Source organism: Mchenga conophoros, linkage group LG5, assembly GCF_057382185.1.
Source record: "Mchenga conophoros isolate Kocher_MC1m ecotype Shallow Benthic linkage group LG5, M_conophoros_male_GT1.1, whole genome shotgun sequence".
NCBI classification, from domain to species: Eukaryota; Metazoa; Chordata; class Actinopteri; order Cichliformes; family Cichlidae; genus Mchenga; species Mchenga conophoros.
Window position 1 is genome coordinate 30,264,887 of NC_140530.1, and position 14,613 is coordinate 30,279,499.

The following is a 14,613-nucleotide window of genomic DNA, read 5'->3' on the forward strand; positions in this document are numbered from 1 at the left end:
CCACTGAGCGCTCAACACAGACAGCATAGTCAGAAGGAAAGTTGATAAAATAAATTAAAAATTCATTTTGTATTGTTCGATACATATGGGTACCGAACCGAAAGCACTGTATCGAACGGTTCAATATCGATACGAGTATCGTTGCACCCCTAATATACACACACACACACACACACACACACATATATATATATATATATATATATATATATATATATATATATATATATAAAATTCCCCCATAGGTGAAAATTCCCCAACGGGATGATAAGTGTGCGCTTAGTCAAAGTTATCAATCCCAGCATCAGGCCTCCCTGGGAGGTCACCACTTTCCCTGATTCACATAGAACTCTGAACCTATCTCTCCCTCTCCCTCCAGTCCTCCAGCTGTTTCCCTGAAACCTATTATCCCCTGGGCATACTGGAGCATGTTGCTGGCTCCACATGCCTTATTGTTTGACAGAGCCCGCTGATTGGTTTAGACTGTGGGAAGCCTGAATCAGAGTAAGACTCACACATTCATATGGAGATGCTGTAGTATAAATAGGAGGGATGAAGCCAGCAGAGATCGGTGCTATCTACAGAGACTTCTAGAGCACAGAAATCCAAGCATGGCACCTAAAGTCACTGCAGCAATGACCAGTACCCCAGAGCATCTGACAATGACTCACAAGGTAAGTGGAACATAGAATTTACATAATATTCACAGCATGCCAGTAATCATGAAAGCTTGTGTTCTGTTAAGGCTAACTTCATCCTCCCAAATGATGTTATTAATGACTTTGTTCTTTTTTCTGCAGCTCAGAAAGCCTCTGGTGGAGAAGTTACGCAGAGAGCGAATCAACACCTGCATTGAGCAGCTCAAGTCTCTCCTGGGTCCAGAGTTCCTCAAACAGCAGCCAGACTCCAACCTGGAGAAGGCAGACATCCTGGAGATGACCGTTTGCTTCCTGACACAGCTACAGCTGCAGAACCAGCAGCAGAGAAACCTGCTGAACAGCTTCAGCAAGCTGCAGACAGCTTCTGATGAAAATCTGAGAGAGGATGACCTCTTTCCTCTGAGTTCCACAGTCCAGACAAGCACCACGAAAGACAACAGCGCCCTGTGGAGGCCGTGGTAGAGACTCACATAAAGTAGTCCCTAATACAATGGTTTAAAAGACCATATTGGTCAAAGATTACTGGACTGAATTCCTTGAAATTCTTTGTACTTTTTCTTCTGTAGTTACAGAAGTCTTTACTTTGTGTGCTTAATGTGTAATTTCCTGGTAAATGACACCAGTACTGTTTTTCATGTTAAGAAAGAAAACATCTTGCCATGTATGTTGCATGAATCAAATTGATTGCATCAGCAATGATTATTATTTCTTTATTATTATTATTATTTACATTTTTATGTAGATGTTATTATTACATTGTGATTAGAACCTTTGATCTGTTTTAAGGTCACTTTTTATTTTGTTTAGTAATTTGGCGTTTTGTCTTTCATAAAGACAGCTGTTCCTTTACTCGCTTTGAGTACAGTGTTTCTTGTAGTCATTTACAAGTTATTGCTGTGATGTATCATCACCTGCTGTTTGAAGATTTATACTTTATGCGCCTCACTTTGTCTCATTGAATAAACAAACACTGCCAGATGGAAACGATGTCTCCTGATATCTTTGGGTATTTTTTAAGGGCATTTGATCATTTTTGAGTAGAAGCTGAAGTTTCACTCTGCACGTTTAATCTAACTCTCTGCTTTCAAGACGCTTTATGGTCAACCTTTCAAAGAGAAGAAGCAGTTTCTGATAGGTTACAGCTTTTGGAACTTTTGAATTCATTTTCAGATCTCTTTTACTTATTTGTAGTTTATATTTTTTATTTAAACGAGATACAGTTAACATGACAATTCAAAAGTCTACATCAAGAAACACCATCATTCCTATGGAGTATTATCTATGCAAGGTTTTATGCTTGTACCAAAGAAAAGTTAAGATAAAAAGCTGGTTTACAGTGTTTTGTTTTTTCAAAAAAGCTAAACTTTTGTTGTCCATGTGTCCATGTGAACTGTAGACTCAGGGTCTTGGTCTTAACTGAGAGGTGGGGCCCTCAGTCCGACAGGTGTGGTCTTCTGCTGCTGTAGCTCATTTTTTTTTCAAGGTTTAACAAAGATGCTCTTCTGCATAACTTGGTAGTTATAATAATTGGTTTCCCCTCCTCTCAGCTCCTCTGAGGAACACAGATTAACACACAAGGGATCTGAGAGGTGCACAGAAGTGAGCTACACAATTTGCAGAAGGGGCAATTTGAGATAGGAGACTTAAAGGTACAGTAGTGGCAGAGGAGAATGTAGCATCTGATGGTATCCTGTAGGATGGCTTTGGAAGTGATGCTACATAAAACAGCGCTCACTTCAAGAAAAATAAGTGATGATAGAGGCAAAAATTAAACAGTGTAAGTTGAAGAACATTGTCCATAGTTTTTGTGGAATGAGTAAGTACAGGAAAGTATTCAAAGGTTAAGGCGATTAGGGACATAAATAGACATGGGAAGAACAAGTGAAGAGCGTGTGTTGACAAAATAGAAGGAGCACTTTGAGGAGCGGATGAATGAAGTAAATGAGAGAAAGAGAGAGGCAGAGAGATGGAGAATAGTTAGTGAAGAGGAAAGTTCAGAGAATTAATAAGGAGGAAATGAAGGCAGCTAAAAAAAGTATGGAGATTGAAAAGCCGGTTGGTCCAGATGACTGGATGCCTGGAGAATGGAGAAGAAGTGTACTGGTACAAATTTTCAAGGACAAAGTGAAAAAAAGGTTAAAACGAAGATTAAACCAAGGTTAAAAGCAAAGGAGAGCAGCAGAGATGATTCATGTGGATTCATTCATGTAGAGAAAGAGCACCGCAGATACAGTATAATGCTTGCTTTGTGAGTGCTGGGGTTGCACTGTCTTTGTGGATCTAGAGAAAGCATATGATAGGGAGCCAAGAGAGGAACTACAAATGAGAAAGTAGTTGTAGCATATATTTGAGGCTGGTGATGGACATTTATGAGGACAGGAAGACAGACATGTAGTATGCAGCAGGTGAGAGAAAAAGGTTCAAGATGGGGATGGGATTACATCAGGGATCAGCTCTGAACCCCTTCTTGTTTGCAGTGGTGATGGACAGGTTGACAGACGAGGTCAGGCAGGAGTCTCCCAAGTGGCCACATGAGAAACTGGGACTGTTTTGGAGGCTCCCACCAATATGTTTATAAAGAGATTAAATTAATATTGAGCAGAGCTGAGTTCATCTTATTGGGGTGGCCCTCCAGAGTCCTATTAGACAAAGTATAAAAGTTTAACTTTTATACTTTGTCTAACTTTACCTTCACACAACCAATATATAAATGCCATGAAATGTGGAGGGACCCATTCGGTAGTTCTGTCAACTGGGCTCCTTCTGTCTTTCAGGTACTGGGGTACTGCATGTCTACTTTTTGGTACTTTTTCTTTTTTTGATAAATAGCAAGCGTATTATTCTGTCAGTATTGAGCAAAATCACTTCCAGCACTTTGTTGAAATAACATGTAAATAGATAGATAGTTACCCTGAGAAGGTATACCTAGTAAAGTATCTGGCGAGAGTATCCACGTGGGCACACCAACTAGTTAAAAATCAGTAGCCACTTTCAGTCTTACAATACTACTATTGTAGTCTGTCAAAAGAACATTTTACTATAAAACCTTTGAGAAATGTCTGTTTTCTGTTTCTGTAATGACTGATGTAATGTCTTTTTATCTTTATGTTGTGCTTTTAAATACAGTGAGCACCCTAAAAAAATGCAAAACTGACATATAACCAGGCTCAAGTGGGTATACATTCTCTGCTTATCTCCTCTCCATCTGTCTGTGCTGTCTGTGTAGGGGCTCAGGTTTCTCATTTCCCTGCCTCTGAGCCCCCCACAGCTCCATGCACAAGGCCGAACGTGCCCCAGTCACACGCCCTCCTCTTTCTCTGCTGCTGGGAGCCACAGCGACACACGGCTTCCCACACTTCTGTATGCAGCCTGCTCAGCAGCACACACAATAGAAGTGTGTCTGCTCTAACAAAGCCTCGGGACCATTCTCAGGCAGGGAAAGCACAGAGGCCCACTTCACAACCATCTGGTTTTGCTATAACTGGCTGCTGAGAAAAAGAGACTGAGAAAATATTAAACATTAAAAATATTAATAATGCTTTTACCTCATTTTGAAAGTTATTTAATATTATTCATTTGAGTTGTCTTTTTTATCATTAGAAATAATTAAAGACAGAAACAGTGGTGCTATTTGAGAATAAAAAGCCACGTATTTAAAAAATGTTGTAGTGAGTATTTGCTGTTGCAGTTGAGATGTTAATAATATGTTAGTAATGAGTTTTATCATCCACACAGCACATTTTACAGTCTTTTTAGTGTCGATTAGATTTGTGTCGTTGAAGTGTCTGTCCTATGTCCCATCATGGTCCATGTGCATAGTCTAAGCTTCACAGAAGGAAACAAAATTTTCCCGTGTCCACTTCAGGAAGAGCATTTTCCCACTGGTCTCTCTTATGTATGGCATACAGATAAAGCATCCCACCTGTTCTCTATGACAGCCATTAAATGTGCTCTATTGTCCTGAGCTCTGAGGCCCCTGATTGGCCAGAAAGCAGTGAAAGCGCAAGATGAGCAGCATAAATAAGGAGCAGGCACACAGAAGTAAACAGAGACGTCGTCTGAACCTTTGCAAGCAAGACCAGAACTTCCCACAAGAAAAAACAGACCTCGTCATGGCTCTCTACGCAGATCTCACTCTTCAAGACACCATGAAGGAGCAACTGTTTAGGTGAGCTGAAGTTCTGTTTCTCTATTCCTAGTACGAGCTGTTCACCAGAAATGTACTTTTCACCAAAAGGACAAATATGTTAACATTGTTGTGACTTTTCTTTCAGATGTAAACTTCACATGCTGGAGAAGAAATGCAGCACCGGAGTGGAGAAGCTGAAGGCTCTGATTGCAGAACATCTGCAGAATGGTCTCCCTCTCTCAGACTTACTGGAGAAAACAAAGTCATTGCTCACGTTAAGAAAAGCCCTGCTGACACACAACGGCTACTCCAAATATTCAAGGGACATTTTACGCCTGTTTCCCGATGCAGAGGATGACGTGGCTCCACTGTGCTTTTAAGAACAAAACACGAACTACAAAAAGTCATCGAAACTGGATTCAAACCACCGCATTTTTAATGGCAGTGATGCAAGCTGGATCTCTGTGTTAAAAATCGACTGACTGTTAAAAGATGCATTATTTGCATTACGACAAGGAGACTCTCAAGGGCACCTGCGGCACATTTCAACCATTTTACTGAGTATTTCTTTTTTTAAAAGGAAACATTTATTTTAGCTCATACGATATGATTTCAGTCGAGCTTTAACAGGAGCCTGTGAAAGATAACTGAATTCAGGGGCAAAAGTGGTTGTTGACTGTGCAGAAGATGTGTTTTGCTGCTATTTGTGGGATTTATGTTTCTTGTGGTTGTCAGATTTTTATGTGAAGGCCACAGAAGAAAAATCCAGCCTCGAAACTATGCAACAATTAGTTGTTGTTTGTGTAATTACTAATTTTTTTTCACCAGAATTTTAGCGGTATAATTTTTACATTTTATACCAACAGTAACACTGTGTGATTATATTTTTGCATATGTATTTTGCTGCCTTGTTTCAAGGTATATTTGATAAAATCCTTTAATACAAACCTTTCTTTTGAAAGGAGATTCATCTCTGTTTATGCTGTGTATGCATATTTTGTTTATTCATCAGTTTCGTTTTTATTCATCCAAAGTGGATTTTAATTTGTTTTTATGTTGTTGTTTTTTTGCATATTTCAAGAAAATAAATATGTGAAGATCAAATTCTTGTCATGTGACTTTATTTGAATTAATTTGGGAGAATCAAACTATTTAAATATATTGTGTTGATTCAAGAAACTTTATTATAATTTTATTAAATGTATTATATTTTCACACTCCCTTGAGTGGAAATTTTAAACACCATGTTTCATGAGAAAGGCTTGATCAGTGTGAAAAGATGCTAATCGTAGACTATGATAATGTCTGAATTTGATGACATAGAGCAAGGGTTCCAATGGCAGCCCTTGACAACCATTCGTGTGTGACTGACAGGCACATCCAGAAAGGAATGTAGTGCTATGCATTGCCTTTATCCACTTTATTTTATGCTATGATATAGCAGCTTGGAATGAGACAAAAAGAGATTTTCATTCATTTCTTCAATTTTAGCTCCTCTGTCCTGGTCATTATAGCAGACCTCACCTTCTTAGCACTGACAAATATTGTGGTTATCATGGGAAAAAAAACACAAGCCAGCACAACAACTTGTGTGCAGTTTTCTTGTGCAATTCTCAGTAACATGCTGACTCCCTAAATAGACACTCAGTCATCAGAGCACTGGGAGCATCTGATCTACAGTATCATATTTTAACAGGAGGACAGGACTTTAACACTGCTGTTAAGCCATCATTCAAACACTAAATTTGCTTGTGAAAAAGTGCTGCTAATCCCATCAGCATATGCAGTAGCTATATGTCATGCTGTTTTATATAACACCACATTTTAGAATGATGAAATATGGTGTAAGCCAGGGGTGCCCAATCCCGGTCCTCGAGAGCTACCGTCCTGCAGCTTTTAGATGCATCCCTACTCCAACACAGCTGAATCAAATGGTTTGATTACCTCTTCAGCATGCCATCATGTTTGGCAAAGGCCTGATAACAAGCCATTCATTTGATTCAGCTGTGTTGGAGTAGGGATGCATCTAAAAGCTGCAGGACGGTAGCTCTCGAGGACCGGGATTGGGCAGCCCTGGTGTAAGCTATTAGCTCAAAAGAGAAGAGTTTTACCAGCATCTGTCTGTCTGTTCTACGGTCCGTCACATTTTTATGTGAACCTAACAAAAACAGTCATAGTCAAGTGAGAAATAAGCAGTTTTGCCAAAAGATGTTAAAACATTTTTCTCAGTAAACAGCAGGTAAAGTTACCCTGTTGTTTCAGATAACATTGCCTATTAAAAAACACGTTGCTAAACATGCAGAGCAGATTTTCAGTTTTATATAATTTCCATGATTAAATAATCAAAATAAGTCAAGCAAAATGTGTTGTTTTTTCTGATTGCTTTATTGCGCATCACTTGGCTTGAAGAGATACATTCATTTTGAGATGTTTTACAAATAACAGCGCCTTCATTGAAGGTATGTGTGCTGTCACTCACAGAGTCAATAAGCAACACGTTTGTCTTGAAGGTTATCTGCTAAAAATGCAGACAGTTAACACATTTAAAGACCAGAAAGGACATTTCAATCAGTAAAGTATGTGGATATCACATAAAATTTTACACATGTTCAACATGCATACATACATCACTGTCAGTGTAACCAACATTATATAGGAATTCAAACTGGGAATAATAACGTCTACTTTACAATGAATCGGAATGCGACTACTTTTGAAACACAAAATAACAGCCAACCCGTTGTCTGCAAATATTGCAGAAACACAGAATCTGACCTTTACAAAAGGCAATAATATAGATTAAAGGAAAATGCTGCACAGGCACCCTTCAAAATAAGACAATCCCAGAAACAAGTACAATTACAGGTACTTCTACGAAGATAGAGTTTTTACTTCCAAGCACACTTTTACACAAGTCCTTCCAAGGCTTCTACCAAGGTCTCCATAGAGCAGTGCTGACTGGACTTTTGTCTTTGATGATGCTCGTCTGGACTGTGGAGCTAGATAAGTTGGCCTCTCTCAGGTTCTTATTAGAAGAAGCATGCAGGTTGTTGACATGGTTCAGCAGTCTTCTCTGGGACTGAGTCTTCACCTCATCTTTGGACAGGAAATGGACCATTTCTTGGACACACCTGGAGTAGCCCTGATCGACTGTTGCAGAGTTCACAGCTTGACGCTGCTGCTGCAGTCGTCTCAGGAAGCAAACTGTCATCTCCAGGATGTCCGCCTTCTCCAGTTTGGAGTCTGGCTGCTGTTTCAGGAACTCTGGACCCAGCAGAGACTTGAGCTGCTCAATGCTGGTGTTAATTCGCTCTCTGCGTAACTTCTCCACCAGAGGCTTTCTGAGCTGCAGAAAGAAGAACAATAATATTACTAAACTTGTTCAGTGGCACAGTTTTTAGCACAAAAAAAATCAGTTGGCTGTATGTGATATTAAAATATCTATGAGTCTCCAGTTTACCTTGTGGGTCAGAGTTGGATGCTCCTGAGAACCGGTCATTGTCGCAGTGACAGGTGCCATGGCTGGATCTCTGTGCTGTAGCGAGAATCTGATCTCTGCTGGCTTCATCCCTCCTATTTATACTCCCACATCTCCATATGAATGTGTGGGTCTTGGTCTGACTGGAGTTTCTCACAGTCTGAGCCAATCAGAGAGCTCAGCAAGACAATAAAGGATGCAAGACACTGAATGGTGTTATTGCCTTAAGGATAATGGTTAGATCTCAGGGGAACAGCTGGCGGGCTGGGGGGAGGTTGATGGAGAGAGACTCACACAGCTCTGTGTGGATCTGGGAAAGTGGTGACCCTGTAGAGAAAGCTGATCTGCTGCCTGATGCTGAGATCAATGACTTTGACTGAGCACAGGCTCATCATAACAACAGAAAACACATCTGAAATGGTCATGAAAATATGTTAAGCTTAGACAACCACATATTTCTGCCTTATTTACAACAAACGTGTCACAATTAGGTGTCATTTTAACTTGACTAGAATGCATCAAAGTAATACTCTTGCTCTACAAGAGATATTTTTGTTGATACTGTTATCGCACAAAATACTATCGCAGATACAACAGAAACTTTCCTCAACACATCTCCCTATCAACAGCTGGATTAATGAGATTTTTAATAAAGTTTGATTATTGATACAACCTAAACTCATCAGACCACAACCAGCACACGATCAATTCATGAGTGAACACCCTTTATCCTATCAAAATCATTATCATCATGATCATCATCAAAAAAAAAAAAAAACTTAAGGAAAAAGAAATTAAGAAAAAAAGCCTGGAATGCAGAGAGACAATCTGAGTTCGAAGAAGGAGAAAAGGAGCCTTTGAATTTTCATTAATCCAAAAATGTCTGCATTCCTTATAGCAGTTTTACAAAAGCCTGGTAATGACGAGTCTTGATGGCTGGAATTTCCATTCACAGGCAATGAGACAAAACTCGTAAACTGACTCCATAATTAATGTGATGTGCAACCAGACACACTTCTTTTGTTCTTGAAAGCAGTAAATGGGGAGAGTGTGGGAAACCAGAGAAAACCCACTCACAGAGCCCCTGAGGGACAATAGAGGCAGGCCAGACAAAGATGTCTGTGAAGGGGGAGGAATTCTTTACCACTGAATTTAAACTTTTTACATAATTTACTCACTCAAGATGAGAAAATGTTAATTTAGAGTTCTTAATAATTATATTTTTTGTACAGATATTAAATATATTCTTTGAAAACTTTTGTTATGATTTGTGGTTTTGTTTAAATAAAATCTAAATTATTTTTTTGAATAAATTTTATTTTTAAATACAATTTAAATTAAAGAAAAGTGCCAAATTATCACACTGTTTTTAAATTACATTTTTATTTGTAGTTCTACATTGTTACCAATGACCAATTTTAAACTCCCGACAGCTACATCATTATAACAATGTGTATTACCTGGATACATTTTCATGACAAAAGAAAAAGTAAGTAGAATAGTAACAGCTATAATAATGTACAATTAAAAAAAAAATAAATAAGACAAGGCATACTTTATCTAGTCCAAAAATAGCAGCCAATACATTAAATAGTTCAATAAAATACAATATGACAAATCAAAAAAGTTTAATAAAGTTAAAAAAGAGCCTAATTAACCTGAAAATAAAGTAGAATAAAATAAATGAAATATTTTAAAGTAAAAATATAAAATAAAAAAAGGAGAATGTCATATTTATTACATATTTTTCTTAATAAATACTTATAATGACCTTATATCATCTACCTGCTCAATCGTGTCTACACCCATCTGGACCAGCCGGCGAGCACTGTGAGGGTCATGTTTTTTGACTTTTCCAGTGCTTTCAACACCATCAGGCCGACCCTCCTGGGTGATAAGTTAGCAGCGATGCAGGTGGATGCTTCTCTGGTGTCCTGGATTGTTGATTACCTGACAGGAAGACCACAATATGTACGTCTCCCACAGTGTGTGTCTGACAAGGTGATCAGCAACACAGGGGCACCACAGGGGACTGTCCTCTCCCCCTTCCTCTTCACCCTCTACACCACAGACTTCAGCCACTGCACAGAGACCTGCCATCTTCAGAAGTTTTCTGATGACTCTGCGGTGGTTGGATGCATCAGCAGGGATGATGAGACAGAGTACCGGGCTGTGGTCGACTCCTTTGTCACGTGGTGTGAGCAGAATCATCTGCAGCTCAACGTGGCAAAGACCAAGGAACTGATCGTGGACTTCAGGAAGACCAGGAAACACTTGACCCCTGTTTCAATTCAGGGGGTCAGTGTTGACATTGTGGAGGACTATAAATACCTTGGAGTACACATTGACAATAAACTGGACTGGGCTAAAAACACCACAGCACTTTACAGGAAGGGCCAGAGTCGTCTCTATTTTTTGAGGCGACTGAGGTCCTTCAACATCTGCCAGAAAATGCTGAGGATTTTCTATGAGTCTGTTGTGGCCAGTGCGATCCTATATGCTGTTGCATGCTGGGGGAGCAGGCTGAGGGTCGCAGATGCCAACAGACTTAATAAACTAATCCGTAAGGCCAGCAATGTTGTGGGGATGGAGCTGGACTCCCTCAAGGTGGTGTCGGAGAGGCGGATGCTGTCCAAGATAAAGACAATGTTGGATAACACCTCCCACCCACTCCATGACATGCTGGTCAGTCACAGGAGCACGTTCAGTGAGAGACTGAGATTACCGAAAAGCACCACTGAACGACACAGGAAATCATTCCTGCCTGTGGCCATCTCCCTGTACAACGCATCCACTTAACACACTGTTTGCTGCTACAACTACACATGTTTCTTTTCCAACTATTTATTTATGAGTGACTTATGTATGTATGTATGTATATATATGTATATATTGTACTATTCTTAGTTAGTGTATTGTCTGTCTTGTCTTAATGTTGGTTTAAAATGGAGCACTGTAACAAAAAATAATTTCCCCCAGGGATCAATAAAGTATTCTGATTCTGATTCTGATTCTGATATGTCTGTGCAGGTATAGAAAGTAAATGCTCATACATAAAATTTAAATATAAAATACACATCCAAATATACTTTGTTGACTAACAGTTAGGTCACATCCCTAACCAAAATATTTGTGTTTATACTCACTCTCCTAGCTTAATTACTGACAGTGTCTACACAACAAACTCTGCCCTCATGGGAGAGCCGGGAGCTGCTGGTGTGTAGATGAATTAGCATTTAACAAGGCACATGCCCATTGTTGAGTGAGAGCTCAGTCAATGAACAGAGTGTGGGAAAACTGTGAGAGAACGAGTCACAGTTCAGTGTGATTAGCATCTTCAACCTCACCAGCACCTGACTATTCTCCAAAGGGGAATTGGCACACTTCAGAGGAAGATTTTCTTCACTGTTTATTCTCTTTTTCCTTGTATTTCTTTCTCTGCTGGTCTCTCTTTGGTGCCAATTCTGTAACTTTTGCCAGCTTCATTTCCACTCTGTGTCGTGGGTCATTATTTCAATCTAAACCTCTTTACTTTTTCCACTGATGGATGCCAAAATACCATGGCAATGTGGTCCTTTTTAAACAGGTTATAAAGGCTTTTTCCGCAAAGTACATTTTGACAAAGACTTTTTTTTAAATCAATGCCACAATATATAATTTGACTAACGATGGTGGGTAATAAATACAGAAAGGGACTCTAATAGCTAATATCTCAGGTGATATCTTATTTCCTGACTGAGAAAGTTAAACTAAACTTACATTATGTAAGTTTGGTTTAACTAATGCACTCTATTAAAACAAAAAAGGTAATAATCAAACTTCAGCATATGGCCTTGTGCTATGTCTCAGATTATTGCTTAATCTTAAAACACAAATCTGCCTTTCAATCCTGCTATTTTATTTTAACATCATGGGATTTTTAATGTGAAAGGTGCATATGGCGTGTTCTCACATGTGTGATGGGATGATCAGCGTGTGCTCAGTCAAAGTTATTGATCAAAGCATCAGGGGGAAGATCTCCTCTCTACAGGGTCACAACTTTCCCAGATTCATACAAGCCCCACCCATTACCCCCACCCCCAGTCCTCCACCTGTTCCCCTGAGACCTAGCTATTGTTCCTCCAGCAATAAAACAACATTCAGCATGTTGCTTCATCCACATTGTCTTGCTGAGCTCCCTGATTGGTCAAAATGGTGAGAAACTTCAGCCAGGCCAGAACCCACATATTCATATGGAGATGTGAGATTATAAATAGTGAGATGAAGATGATAGAGAGATGAGATTTCTACAGCACAGATATCCAGGCATGGCACCTACAATCACTGCAGCAATGAGTAATTCTCAGAAGCATTCAACTCTGAATCACAAGGTAAATTGCCCACCAATACCTAAACATATCTTTACAAATTGTCTCATATAATGCTTAAGTTACACTCTGGATAAAGTTTATTTACTATTTTCTTTCCTCTTTTTGCAGATTAGAAAGCCTCTGGTGTAGAAGTTACGCAGAGAGCGAATTAACAGCAGCATTGAGCAGCTCAAGTCTTTCCTGGGTCCAGAGTTCCTCAAACAGCAGACCGTTTGCTTCCTGAGACGACTGCAGCAGCAGCAGCATCAAGCTGTGGCTTCAGCAGCTGTTGATAAGGGCTACTCCAGATGTGTCCAAGAGGTGGCACATGTTCTGTCCAAAGAGGAGGCGAACACTCTGTCTCAGAGAAGACTGCTGAACCACATCAACAAACTGCAAAACTCCTCTGACAACCTGAGAGAGGCTCATATCTCTCGTCTGAGCTACACAGTCCAGACTACCATGACCAAAGATAAGACTCGAGTCAACAGCTCCCTCTGGAGGCCGTGGTAGACACCAACTGACAGAAGATGTTAACAATGTGACCATGTTGGTTAAATATAAATAAGATTTTCAATGTTAAATGAGAAATCTGTGACAGATTTTGAGCACAAAGTTCTGTTGCACTGATAGTTTCTTTCTTTTTTAGAAACACAATATTGTTTTCTATGATAACATACTTTCTCTCATTGATGCATGATATGATAACTACCATAAAAACTGACCAAGCTTGGTTAGGAATGATCATACTTAACTTATATTCCTGTTGACAGGAGTTGTGAATTTTCTACCTACTTTTTTGTTTTAATATCACCCTTTCTGATGCACTTTTATGCATTGCTTTCTTATCTGGAAGATTTGTTGACCCATATTGGGTACTGGAATTATGTGTTCTATTATTAACATATTTTGCAGTGCAAAAAAGCATAAATGTGTGCATAACTCAAAATGTATTTTCTCTGATTGAGATTTGGGTCACTTTCTTTAGTTTATATTAAATTATCCTGCTGTGCCTTTTTTTAAACATACTGGAGCTGTTCATTCTACTCTGATTAAGGGCATTGACTAGAAATACAAGTTTTTGCTGCCATGCATCATCACCACTCATGCCTCAGTGAAAGTACGTAAACATGATGTGACCTCTTTATTCTTCACGATCAAAAATAAATAAATAAATAACTGAATATTGAGTTGTGTCACCTCATCCCTTCTACTGACAAAAGATCAGTGTTGGTCAAGCTTTTAGTGGAGCAGAGTTGTCATTGTTTACTGGAGCATTACATTGTTGAGATACATGAACCACATCTTTCAGTAATGACACTTTCTGTTATGGCTGCCAAATATCTTGTAGCTGCTGCTGAAACACAGAAATCGATTCATTTCTTAAAACATATGATGACTTGTAAAATAAAACTGACAATTTGATCATTCCCATCTGTTGTTGTGCCTTTATTAGTCTTAAGGTTGGCAAGCTCCTCTTATTTCACAGTCTAGGATCACACTTCAAACATGTGGCCCTTGAGCCAGAACAGGCCATTTAAATGGTTGAATAAAGCCCTGAGAATGGCTTTTCAAAGCTGATAAATGCAGAGCAGAAGGTTTTCATGTTTAGACTACATGCTGCATTTGTAACAGGACTCTATTACTGAAAAACTGCAACATGACAGTTCTGACTAAACTCCCAATTCTGTCCAAGCTAGAAGTCAAGCTAATCATCAGTTTGACAGATTTCTGACTTCTTAAGGAGTTAACTCAACATGTTTTTTTTCATTTACTAAAGTAGTGTTGATTTCTAATGACAGTGGACTGGATGTGAAAAAAGAAAGATCATTAGTTCTTGTACTTTGTAACATATACATTAGTACAAGTTATGCATCATATACGAGTGGGAGTGCATGTATTTGAGCCTGTATGTCTACTTTCGATCGTGCGCAGACAGGGACAATTACATTCAAACTTTTAGAAGGCTCAGCTTCCAATCGTCTCATAAATGCAGTG

General features: G+C 39.2%; 3 protein-coding genes and 1 pseudogene across 4 annotated transcripts; 3 read left to right on the forward strand and 1 right to left on the reverse strand.

Moving 5' to 3' along the window:
* Positions 1 to 596: 596 nt before the first annotated feature.
* Positions 597 to 1,121, forward strand: LOC146574837 (transcription factor HES-5-like). The gene is made up of 2 exons (XM_085274802.1): positions 597 to 674; positions 801 to 1,121. Exons 1-2 carry the CDS (start codon positions 612 to 614, stop codon positions 1,119 to 1,121), a joined length of 384 nt encoding a protein of 127 aa, XP_085130928.1. The 5' UTR covers positions 597 to 611.
* Positions 1,122 to 4,720: 3,599 nt separating this feature from the next.
* On the forward strand, positions 4,721 to 5,890 carry LOC146574838 (uncharacterized). Its single transcript, XM_085275623.1, has 2 exons — positions 4,721 to 4,827; positions 4,934 to 5,890. The coding sequence occupies exons 1-2, from the start codon at positions 4,772 to 4,774 to the stop codon at positions 5,166 to 5,168; spliced, it is 291 nt and encodes a 96-aa protein (XP_085131749.1). The 5' UTR covers positions 4,721 to 4,771; the 3' UTR covers positions 5,169 to 5,890.
* A 1,293-nt stretch (positions 5,891 to 7,183) lies between these two features.
* On the reverse strand, positions 7,184 to 8,356 carry LOC146574839 (transcription factor HES-5-like). Its single transcript, XM_085274806.1, has 2 exons — positions 8,249 to 8,356; positions 7,184 to 8,134 (listed from the first exon to the last, which is right to left on the reverse strand). The coding sequence occupies exons 1-2, from the start codon at positions 8,354 to 8,356 to the stop codon at positions 7,718 to 7,720; spliced, it is 525 nt and encodes a 174-aa protein (XP_085130932.1). The 3' UTR covers positions 7,184 to 7,717.
* Positions 8,357 to 12,558: 4,202 nt separating this feature from the next.
* On the forward strand, positions 12,559 to 13,462 carry LOC146574840 (transcription factor HES-5-like; annotated as a pseudogene). The gene is made up of 2 exons (XR_014892582.1): positions 12,559 to 12,636; positions 12,745 to 13,462. The product of XR_014892582.1 is annotated as a transcription factor HES-5-like (transcript).
* Positions 13,463 to 14,613: the final 1,151 nt, after the last annotated feature.